The 12863-nt window shown below is 26.6% G+C and overlaps 2 protein-coding genes across 2 annotated transcripts in view; both read left to right on the plus strand.

The window, feature by feature from the left end:
* LOC100201234 (small ribosomal subunit protein mS22) overlaps positions 1-12863 on the plus strand; it is a 42940-nt gene that overhangs the window by 22424 nt on the left and 7653 nt on the right. The window contains exons 4-5 of the mRNA XM_065799415.1: positions 4750-4833; positions 7773-7918. Coding sequence (XP_065655487.1) covers positions 4750-4833; positions 7773-7918 — 230 coding nt within the window. The remainder of the gene's footprint in view (positions 1-4749; positions 4834-7772; positions 7919-12863) is intronic.
* LOC136081689 (uncharacterized) lies at positions 11135-12735 on the plus strand. Its single transcript, XM_065799412.1, has 4 exons — positions 11135-11271; positions 11406-11684; positions 11817-12074; positions 12285-12735. Exons 1-4 carry the CDS (start codon positions 11194-11196, stop codon positions 12378-12380), a joined length of 711 nt encoding a protein of 236 aa, XP_065655484.1. The 5' UTR covers positions 11135-11193; the 3' UTR covers positions 12381-12735.

Consider the following 12863-nt stretch of genomic DNA (forward strand, 5'->3'; position numbering starts at 1 on the left):
TAATTCAAAAAAAAAATAAGTTGTCCATTGATTATTTAATCTGAATTAGAGCTGATTGTTTTTTTCAATCTTTGTTTTTATTTTCTTCTGCAAGAATTTGTTTTCTTTTAGATTTTTCTTAATTTTCCTCTTTTTTTTTTAAAAAATCTTTTTTTTTTTTAAATAAAATTGTTTAAAAAAACAAACAAACAATATATTTAAAAAACTAAATGTCAAATTTTTTTCTATATTCAGTTTTTTAAATGTCTTTTTCTTCTATTGCATTTTCTTTAACTCTAATCTCTTTTGTGTACTGTTAATTTTTAAATATGATTTTTTATCAATTTCATCATGCAATTGATTATTGTTGGCTTCTGTGAAATCGTTGATTTGTTTTGAGCTATTATTGAATTTAAGTATTTTATAAAATTTAAATAATTCTCTAAATTTAGTTTTTTATACCTATTTTCAAGCTCTTCCAAAACTTAATTCACAACGTTGTTTTCAAATATGTTTCCAACATTGTTAATGCGTTTTTAATAAAAACATTAAAAGATTTATTTCATTATTATCTTAAAATTCAATATAATACGTTGAATTACTTTTTTATAACCATTATTGTCTACATTTAATGAAAACATTCCTGTTGACTTTAATCCATTAATAATATTTTTTTAAATATTTAGATCCATAACAAAATTATTCAACAATATTGGTACATTTTCTCTACGACTTTAAAATTAAAATTGTTATCAAATATAAAGTAGTGGAACAAAAAAAAAAGTAGTAGCTTAATAACAAACTTAATTTATTACTCAGTTCAGCTTAATAACAAAACTAATTTGACGCTTAATTCAGCTTAATAACAAAACTAATTAGCTTAATCATATTATTTTTTTTTTTACAACAGATAAAATAAAAATTTATTTAGTTTTTTTGTTACTCCGCCTTTATTTTTCTGGTCTCTAGCTTTTTTGAGCTTAATTATATGAGAATGAATTCTGTTAAATACGTGACCTTATTATTATTTTTTTTATTATTATGTATTTCGCCGATAAGAAAAGTTTACAAGTTTATGCAATACAAATATATAAATACATGGCTGGGGCAAGAAGAAGACAAGTTCTGTCTTATCACCAAGCCCCTTTAAATAAAAATGTCAATAATAAAAATACAAAACAAAGTAACTCGTTAAATAAACGTTAAACAAAACGTTGCGTTAAAATAAAATAACGATAAATAAAAACTAAAAAACATTTTAAGCTATATTACAGTGTAATATATCCAAAAGTATACGAAGATTTTTTAATTAATAATTTTAATTAAACTATTTTTTTCCTAACTGGTTTTAGATTTATAAACCTTTTGAATTTAAATCATAAAATAACAGATAATACACGAACAACAAACAAACAAACAAAAAAAAAAAACATTTTTAAAAACATTTTAGTATCATAATGTGTCTTTTATATATGTAAAGTTTATTATATCAGATAAAAAACAACGTCATAATGTACAAATTGAAATGTATATAGAATATTTATTTAAGCCATATTTATAAAGAAATAGACAAACGTGATTACTCCTAATCAAAGGCTTCAGAAAAATTTTAATTCGTTGTCATTTATTAGGAGCTTTTGCTTAAGTTTGTTTTTAAATTGTTTAATAGAAGAAATAGTTTTTAACTCATTATTTAATAGCATGTACCATAGTTTAGGACCTCTGTTAGCAATTGAGAACTTAGTAACAGAGTAATAGGTTTTAGGTTGAACATAATTGTTTTCTGAAAATCGTGTTGGGTATAGATGATATATTTTTTCCAAATAAGAGTTAAATAAAATAGGTGCTATTTTTTTATTAACTTTGAACATAAAAATAAGAATTTGATAAAGATTTAGTTGAAATTCGTTGAGAATATTAAATTTAATGAATAGAGGTTTAGTGTGTGAGAAACGATCTACATTTCCAATAATTCTTAATGCATGCTTTTGTTTAATTAATAGTTTATTTATTTTAGTTACGTTAGTGCTACACCAGGCAACGTTTGCATAACTTAGGTAGCTATGAATAAATGAAAAATAAATGTATTTTAAACAGGTTTGATTTAATAACTGCTTAGCTTTGTAAAGTAGACCAATATTTTTCGAAATTTTATTTCGGATTATATTTATGTGCTCCTTCCAACTCACATTTTCATTAATAACAACACCAAGAAATAACAATGAACGCTCTCTTATTATACAAGAGTTATTTACAACTAAAATTGGAAGATTTAATGGGATGAGTCTCTTTTCATGAAGACGATGGAAGAAAGTATATTTTGCTTTTTTATGTTTATGGATAATTTATTTGCTATAAACCATTCACTTAGTTTTGCAAGCTCTTTGTTTACTGTTTCAAATAAAGAATTAATATCCTTATCAGAATAAAATAAGTTGGTGTCGTCTGCAAATAGGATTGAATTTAAGATACTTAAAAATTTATTTAAGTCATTTATATAAATGAGGAATAAAAGAGGCCCTAAAATTGATCCTTGTGGGACGTCGCAGGAAATTGTCGCTAAATCTGTTTTACTATCATTAAACGAGATGTACTGTTTGCTGTTTGCTAGATAACTTTTAAACCATGCTAAGTTATAACTTATGATACCATAATTTTTAAGTTTGTGCAGGAGAATATTATGATCCACCGTATCAAAAGCCTTACTTCGATCAATAAAGACGCCTAAAGTAAATTTGTTTTCATCAAAAGCTTTAAATATTTCGTGTACTAGATGAATGATTGCATGATCGGTTGAATGGCCAGATTTAAACCCAAATTGTTTATCGTAAAGAATTTTATTATTAGTTAAAAAAGAAAACAGTCTGTTATACATAACACGTTCTAAAATCTTGGAAAAGCAGGTAAGAATTGAGATTGGTCTGTAGTTTGAGACGTCAGAAGGATCACCTGTTTTATAGATTGGTGTAACCTTTGCACATTTTAAGTTTTCAGGAAAAACTCTGTGTTTTAAAGATAAATTAAAAATATGTAAAAGTGGTATTTTTATAAAACTTATTGATTTAATAATGACAATACTACTGACATCATCAGCACCCGAACTTTTATTAGGTTTTAGTAGAGAAACTGAGTTTAATAATTCATCTTCTGTAAGTTCATGATTAGACATGACAGATTTATTTGGTGTTAGGTATGAACGAAAGTTTGTCTGAGATGGTCCTATTTTAGAGGCTAAATTCAAACCTACATTAACAAAAAAGTTATTAAGTGTTTCAGCAACTAATGCATTTCGGTCCAGATTTTTCTAGCCAATTACCTCTTTAATAATGTTCCATGTTTTTTGTGTACTGTTGTTTTTCTTTAATTTTTCAGAATAATAGTTTTTTTTTTAGCGTTTTAGAACAGATTCAAATAAACGTTTATAACTTTTATAAGTAGTTTCATTTACCAAAGTTCTTTTTTTAAGAAACTTACAATTTAATCGTTGTTTAATTTTGGAAGATTTAAGGACTCCCTTCGTTATCCATGGGTTTAAAAGCATTTTCGATTTGACTAATTTAGTAATTTTAGGGAATGCTTCATTATAATGAGTAAGAAATTCAGTTAAGAAGATATCGTAGGCTTCATTGGCATTTTGATTTTTTAGCGTCTCGTTCCAATTTACACACGATATAAGATAATGAAAATATTTTATGGATGTATCATTTATAATTTGTGTTGTAACTTTTTTTTTATTAGCATCAGGCTGAATGCATTTATTTGATATTATAAAAATCGGAAAGTGATCCGAAATGTCCGTTTTAAATATTCCAGTTTTAATTTTTGTATTGATAAATTCATTAGTTATAATTTGGTCTATTGACGTTGCACTACCGCTAGTCACACGCGTAGGTTTATTTATTATTGGAATGTATCCACTTTGAAAAATGACATTAAAGAATTTATTCGTTTGTTTATTTACGTCATAATCCAAAATATTAAGGTTAATGTCACCCACGATATAAACACTTTTATTCAAATTCAATTTATTTTCAATTAAATTTTTAATGTGATCTTTAAATGCATTAATATTTCCTGATGGTGGTCTGTATAATGCATGCACGACAATGTTTTTTGAGGCTTTATTAATCATTTCCACACATAATGACTCATAATCATTTGTGATTGAACTTAAATTTGAATTAAATTTGAATAATAATGAATTCCTAATAAACATACATAGACCCCCGCCTTCCTTGCCCAGGTCTCTAATTTGGTGGGCTACATTGTATTTGGGTATTTGGAAATATGAATCGGTCTCAACATTTTTGTCTTGACACCATGTTTCACTAAGACAAATAATTTGAAAATTAATTTTAATTTTATATAGAAACTGTTTTAATGATTCAAAATTTTTTTCAAACTCCTAATATTAATATGAAGAATTGAAAATGAGTTATCATCCATTCCTTTGGTAATGTCTTTTGAGTATGGGTTATAATATAAAGGGCTAATATTATATGGGTTATAATATAATGGGCTATAATATATATGGGTTATAATATAATGGGCTAATATTATATGGGTTATAATATAATGGGCTAATATGGGGTTATAATATAATGGGCTAACCTTACATCTTCAAGACTTCATAAATTCCGATTAAATAATTTATGTGTGTATGTTAATCACCTTTGAATATTTATTTCTTAAAATAAATATAAAATGAGTACAAAAAAGTTAATTTTGACTGTGTTTAAACAAAAAAGACATATATATTTTATTATTTAGACTGTGTTTGAACAGAAAAGACATTTAGATGTTTTGGATCTTATTAATCTTCAATGTCCTCCTGATGCTCCAGATTATATCAGAGTAAGTTTCTTACATGATTTTGTTCAATTTTTTAAATTTGATTTATTGGTGAATTCATTTTCTATTTGTTTTTTAAAAGTTTTTTTTTTTAAAGCATTGGAAAATAATAAGAAATTTTCTTTATTAATTTATTTATTAGTTTAGTAAAAAAAGTTTGTTATAAAGAATGAAAAGCTTTTGGTTTGCAATTATTGTTAAAAGCACAAACTAATGCTTTATTTTTTATTTATTTTTTTATTATTTTTTTTTACAATTATTTGTAATCTCCTGAGCAGTATATTTAGCTTTTTTTTATCTAGTTTTGTATTCTGCTCTCTATAACACTTAAAATAAAGTAGATTAGAATTGTTATAACAGTTTAGTTCAAAGTATAAAAAAGATCGAAGTTATTTTTTGAGCAGGTGTCAATCCAAATAATCATCATTAAATGGTAAATTTGCTTCCAACATAGTAAATTTTGCAACACTAACTGGAATAGAAATAACTTTTGTTAGCATATATGAAATAACACATTAAAAAATATTGTAAAAACCAATACAGGATCAAAACTTAAACTAGCCTAAAATAAAAAAAATAAAAAGTATCCAAATGCTTTCCATGTCTTTCATGCTGTTAATCAATAAAAAAAGGAAAATATAATTTTGTTCCAACATTTAAATAATTGAAAATTAGACATTCTAATCTATAAGTTAACTCTTAGTTTCAACTTATTGCTATAACTTGTTGCGCCAGTTTGAAAAAATTTTCAATCTGAAAAGAAGTTTTGTAAAACAATGACTTTTTTTGTAAGAATTAAAGTACTAATTCAAACATGAAATTCATAAATTTCCATAATAGCTTTTTCATCTAATTATTAGTGATGTACTGATCAAACATTTGTGGCTAATGATAGCAATGTCGATAGATAAAAAACTTGCTGATACTGATTATTAAAATGTTAATAATGGCAAGATTTCAGGATAAAATCATCACAACTATTCTGCTACTTGTAACATGTAATCCAGTATAGCCTGCACATATCCTGATGCATAAGAGGACTTGCTTTTCTAGGCAAAGGCTAGAAAAAGTTAACTCTGTTTTAAAATACCCCCTTATCTAATCTAATACCCCCTTATATAAAGCTAGAGTTGTTGTCTTGTTAGAACTACATTACTTTGTCAAGTATTAACATTTAACTGATGTCTTGCAGAAAGTTTCTAAACCAATGATTTTCAGGGAACACTGAAAGTATTCTGTAGAACAGCATTGCACCCCATCTTCATCTAATAGGTAGGTGTGGAATAGAACCTGTGATACATTATTTCCTACTTAGGATGAAAAGCAATTGATCTTCTTGACTTTACTCATGGTTTTTTTCTTGTCCCACCTTAGTAGTGGCTCTGCAAATCTTGTTCTACAATTTTCTAAAAAGGTTTTAGAAAGCTTAAAAACTCAATTTATTGGTTCTGAGGCCGCTGGTAGTAAGGCTTCTGAACTCTGTATTAGCTCTCAGAAAGGCTGCTTCCATCAGTAGTCGTAAATTTTAGAGTTAACAATGCCATGTTGTGCATGGATGGTGTCTGTGTTAGTACATTGCTAAGGTCTCATAAGGTTCCCTTTTTTACAAAATTAAGTTTGCTTGGCTATCGCTTAAAACAGATAGCCAAACTTTGATCTAATTTCTCTTCATTTAAGAGCTTGGGTCTTGCAGTGACTGGTGAAACCCAAACAAAACCCAGTTATTTACCACTAATAATTATCACGGTATTGTTTATATTCCTATATTGATTAATTAGCAACACTCTAACTGAGTCTTCTATTTTATGTCTTCTCAGATTTTCATTTACTAATGACCTCAAATGGAAGCCATTTATACCGTTACAAGTTAGCATATGCTAAGGTTGCCTCTCTTTATTGTGCTATATAAGGTTGCCTCTCTTTATTGTGCTGTAAAATATTTTTACTTTTGATTTCATATATGACCTGCATAAATCTCTTATTTGTCTATATATAGAAAATATATAGACAAATAAGAGATTTTTTTCACGTTTAGGCTGGTTTTTATAATGAAGCCCTCTCTCTTTTAAACAAGAAACACTCTCTCTTTTAAATAAAGTCAAAAAACACATTGTAAATGTTGTTGGACCTGCTTTAGCCACCAAATTTTTGTACAGTTGCTTCTTATTCTCCTTTCTAGAATTACTGCCACGATTTCTGCTCAAGTGAGCTGTTTATTTTTCATTACTTGTTTCTTCAATCAAAACTCAATGTCTTGTGACACATGATTTCATTCATCATCAAGTCACAACCTTTTAATGTTCCTTTGTGCTCAATAATGTTTTATTTATCTAGTTTTTTCCCACAAGCATAAGTTCTTTAGAATTTTCCACCTGCCTTTATATTTTCCTAACACAGAAAGTTTACAGTTTTTTCTTTGTGCAAAAGTTAGTCAATTAACCCAAAGCTGATAAGTCACTACATTACTCCTTGACATGATAACTTTTGTATTTTTTAATTTATAAAATCATTTCCATTATCAGGTTTATCATTTTGACATAATATATTTTGTACACTTTACTTTTTACTTGACTTTTTAGGAAAATTAGATAAAAGGATAATAAAAAAAATTGATGTTTTTTTTGCTGTATTAAATCATTATTTCAAATCATTCCAGATTAGTCTCAGTTCATCCATCATCCATTAGTTTAACTATCTCAATCATCCCAATAGATAGTCTTTAATAATCTTAATCATCCTAAAACTAGCTCTCAACCATCTTAAAAATCAGCTTAATCGTCTTTTTGTGTCATCATTGTCAGTATACCTTTTTTCAAGAGTGACTATCAGTGTGCAGATGTTTTAGGCACACTTATGTTTTTGATATTTTGTATGTTATATTCCAGTATTTATTATTTTATTGTTAAATTGTTAATTTATATCTTAATCATTATTTTTTTAAGGTCCATGAAAGAGTATACAATGATATAGAAAAGCATCAGTTGTATGATCTTTTGCAATCAACACGTTATTATGGTGGAATGGTTTTATTCTTTGTGAAGAATAACAAATTTCATTCATTCCTCAATTTTCTTTTAGAAAATGAAAGGTAATATTAAAATGAAGTATACCCAGCACCCACTTTTAAGGTGTACAAGAGGGTGGCAAGTAAATAGGAGCTGCTCATGTTGTAATTTTGTAATTGCAATCATTGAATATATTTTTTAATTCAAAAAAAAAAAGTACAAAAATTTTTGTGTTATTATCTTCTGTATACTTTACCAGCAAATTTATAAAATAGTCAAATATAATATTTATTTATTTATATAAATTTGCTGATATATAAAACTTCAATATAATATCTTATAGATATTATATTGAAGTGTTATTATTATATAGATTATATTCAATATAAGATATTATATTGAAGTTTGTATTGTAGTATTATAGTAGTAATTAATATATTTTAGCACATTAACATTTTTGTTTTTTTGTTTTTGATTCTAATTTACTTCAAACAGGGCTGCAACAACCACTATTAAGTTAAGAGTTACTAGAAAACAAAGAATAGAGTTAAAGAGCAAGGAAGGAGTTTCTATACTCAGTTTCTTATTTATAGGATTATTATGAAGGATTTTTAACTCCTTTTGTAGGCAGTACAAGTACAAGTAGTAGAAAATCACTTAACACAAATTTTTTTCATTTAACACTGTGCTTCATCAATAAAGACTCATCAGAAATAATACTTTATTATTGCTCTGTTCTTTTAAGAACACTCTATTTTCTTTTATTATTTGAGCACTCTATTTTGTAGAATACATTTTAAAATTGTTTATATATATAGATATAGATATAGATAAGATAAGATAAGATAAGATATATATATATATATATATATATATATATATATATATATATATATATATATATATATATATATATATATTCATGTTGTTTCTATTGGTAACTATTGATTGTGAAGGATTGAATTATAATTATAGACAGGAAATATCAATTAAATGTATAATGTTTTTGTTTGTACAAATGGTTTTCATATGATAACAAAAAACTTTGATTGTTAAGCTCAAGAAGGATGAAAAGTTGGAAAAAAGGTTCAGTTCACTTTTGTGGGCACATTGACAAGTATAAACATGGTTGTCAAATCGATCAGTTGATAAGCCAGTTCTGCAACTGGAAATATGTCCGTTTATACGTAATCTTAAATTATTATTTTTACCAGTATATGCTTGTTTTTTGCATGTTAAACATTCTAGTTAATAAATTACATTTTTGCTGTTGCATCTGATGTAACTTTTCACTTTCCAAATAGTACCTTTAGATGTTTTAAACTCATCTACTTTTTGAAAGTATAGTTTGCAAATGTTGACCCAAATATCTTTGCATTTGAATATGCTTCTTACTAGTTACTTCAATATTTAAAGAAGTAAGTCTTCTTAGTAAGTTAGGAGGTTGTTTAAAAGCTAACACTGGATGAATATTAGAAAAAATATTTTTAATTCTTTTATTATAAGATACTTTGAGCAAAAGGTTAGCTTCTGTTATTAAAGGTTGACAATTGAGATTACTATAGAATGTTGTCACTAAAGGAAATATTTCTTTAGATTCCTTTTGTGGTGCCGGTCCTTGTAGTTTTGCATTATGGAATGCTTTTTCTATAATTTCATCAGGGCATTTACAATCTTTTAACCATGACTTTAATTCTATTATGCATAATTTTTCGATTTCATAATTAAATGTAAAAACAATTATTCTTTTAGCTAAATTATAAGGAATATTCTTTTTATTGGGAAATGGATGATGACTGTTATAGTTTAAATAGTCATGGGTGTAAGTTTCTTTATAGTAAATGTCTGTTTGAGTTTTATTATAATTTTCAAGTATGATTGCAATGTCTAAAAAGTTAATTACACTGTAGGTGCTATCATTTTTTATAAATTTGAATAATGTCATGTTCTAATTTAGGCAGTTTTAAAACTTTTAATATACACTATTCATCATAATTTATATGTTTTTTTACTAAATAAATTAGCACTAAAAAAAGGATTAAAATAAATAAAAAAAATTTATTATATATAGAGCAGCTGGTTGTTCAAAGTTATATTTTATCAGCCATCATTAAAAACTTATTCATCTGTCAATAAACAGAGGACAAGACTGGCAAGACATCTAACAAGAGTATTTTATAATCTACACATTTAAACTTTAAACAATAAAAACATCAAGCTATAACTTATTTATTTTATATTATTCATTAATATATAAATAGAAAATGAAATATAGATAAATATAGATAGATGTGTATATACACAGGACTTGGGTTAAAGAAAATTTTCCAGTTGTGCTCATTAAATGTAATATGTTGTCATCAAGCATAATGATGTGTGCTCAAGATAATGTTTGTGAGAGTGATCATGAAAGCAAAAACTTAAAATTAAATTAATTTAACGTGATTTTATACTCTTATTATAAGCTAAATAAGCATTGCTTGTTGCATCTGGAAGTTTTGGATATTCCATTCATGGACACATTTCACAAGAGAACAACCACGCCTCTCTTTATCACATGCCCTGTGTATATATATACATATATATATATATATATATATATATATACATATATATATATATATATATATATATATATATATATATATATATATATACATATACATATATATATATATACATATATATATATATATATATACATACATATATATATATATATATATATATATATATATATATATATATATATATATATATATATATATATATATATATATATATATATATATATATATATAGATCTATAGTTTGTTGTCTTTGGGAAGAGCAGAAGGAAAAAAGTGATTCTTACGCCAACACATACGTCACTTTTAATTACTTTTGACTTTCGTCCAACATTTGCGTGTTGGACGAAAGTAAAAACCATTAATTTAATTACAAATAAATCGTTTTTTAAAAAAACCACAAAAACGCAAATTTAATTGACCAGGGGCCAATGCTATAAACAATTCGAAGTTTTTTTCGAGAAAAAAAATCTTTCGTAAAAACGCAATTTTTAAAGTAAATTATTTACACGTAAAAAAATGCGTAAACTCGAAGAATTTATCGCTATTTGTATTTTTTTCGGCCATTGCTATAAAGCATAAAACGTATACGTCACTTAAATTCACGCACTTTTTATATCCGTAATACGTCATTGATAACAACAATTTTTTTAAAAAATTTTATTAAGTAGGCATACTAAATAAATTTTATTAGTTATTAAGTAGGCTGTGCTGTCTATTCTATTTTTATAAATATTTTTACATTCTAGTATTTGGTGTTTAAAAAAACTGTGTAAAATTAAAATAGGAACATGGATTTAATTTTTTCGGATGAAGATTTAGATTTCGAAGTTGCAGAAAATGAGCTTCGCCACCGATTGCCTCGAGAGGTTGGAGTTTAAAGCATTACTTAAAATTACTAAATTTTGATGTTTTTTAATGATTTGTTATCGAACAAAATCAGAAATCATACTAAATATGCACAGAAATTATATTTTTGTTTTGTTTTTCAATTTCATTTTAGTTTAATGGTCGCTCTTTTAACGAAGATGTTTCTGACAACGTTTTTCGAGACCAGTATCGAGTCCCAAGAGCTGTATTAGATTTTTTAGAAACTAGGCTTAAAGATGATTTGCAACATTATACTAAGCGAAATAAAAGCATTTCAGTACGTTTCCAGATAATGGTATTTCTTCATTTTATTGGCACAAATGTTTTTTTTCATGTTCTCAGAGACTGTCATGGAATCTCTACCAACACAATTTATCGTATTATACACAGTGTAGGAGAAGCTATTTTCAATGTTAGTGTATTAAGTTAATAAAACTATTGAAAGTTTTACGTTGTCATATAAAGTTGCTTATTATTTTTATTTTAGTAAGTAAATTAAAAACTAAGTTTAGTAAAGATAAAAATTGTTATCCTATAAGATTAGATTCGACAAGAGATCTTAAAGTGGCCCAATGATTGCTTCACTCTTCCACAGAAGTTCATGGAAATCGGAGGTTTTCCGTGCGTATGTGGTGTCCTGGATGGATCTCATATACTCCTTTCTAACCCTCCTCAAGCAGATGAAGATTCTCTAATCAATCGCCATCATGTCCATAGCATAAATGCAATGGCAGTATGTGGACCCGACACATCCATATTTTATGCATCGACCAACAGTCCAGGAAGGTGGCATGATGCACATGTAAGTCTGTCACTAAGTTATATTTTACAACTGTTAGTGCACTAATGCCGGCTATTCAACTAGTACGTGACACTCTTCGGAATGTTCATATTTGAACATACTATTTGAACTATTATGATTGCTAATTTTAATGTAGCTTAGACTAACTAATATAATGTATTATAATGTAACTTACAGTAAATTTAAATATTGTGACTTTACTGCTATTAGGTTCTAAGAAATTGCAACCTATGGAACAAGTTTGAAATTGGAGAGCTTCCATTTAATGGAGCTGTAATTTTGGCTGACTCTGCGTACCCATGTTGAGAATGGTTAATTCCACCTTTTCCCGGTGATCCAGACGGAGCTCAAAAACGTTTCAACATAGCACAGAGAAAAACTAGAAACATAATTGAGCGATGTTTTGGAATTGTCAAAAACAGGTTTTATGCTTTGAAAACTGGAATTCGTTTGCATAAGGTCGAAGATGCCTCTAAGCTTATCATGTGTGGATTTGTTATCCATAACTTGTGTATTCGACATGGAGACAACGGTAATGACTTTGAAGAACGCGAAGAAGAACAAGCTGATGAAAATCTAGCTCAAGAAAATCAGAATGATAGAGCTTTGAATAGACGATTACAGCTACTTAACTACTTTACTTAAAAATATTGTTTAAAAATTCATAAACAATTTGTTCTAGAGCATAGGATCTATCAAAATTGTTTAGACATGGATCATAGATTTGTGTCTAAATTAGTTGAATTAAAATTGGAAAAAAATTTACACAATGATTTTTTAATAAATGCA

Source organism: Hydra vulgaris, chromosome 06 (genome assembly GCF_038396675.1).
Source record: "Hydra vulgaris chromosome 06, alternate assembly HydraT2T_AEP".
Lineage (NCBI taxonomy): Eukaryota > Metazoa > Cnidaria > Hydrozoa > Anthoathecata > Hydridae > Hydra > Hydra vulgaris.

Excerpts from the sequence above, each read along its gene's own strand:
- LOC136081689 (XM_065799412.1), top strand. The coding sequence starts at position 11,194 with ATGGATTTAATTTTTTCGGATGAAGATTTAGATTTCGAAGTTGCAGAA. Across the intron at positions 11,272-11,405 it reads GCCACCGATTGCCTCGAGAG|TTTAATGGTCGCTCTTTTAA; the intron begins GTTGGAGTTTAA and ends ATTTCATTTTAG. Across the intron at positions 12,075-12,284 it reads GAAGGTGGCATGATGCACAT|GTTCTAAGAAATTGCAACCT; the intron begins GTAAGTCTGTCA and ends TACTGCTATTAG.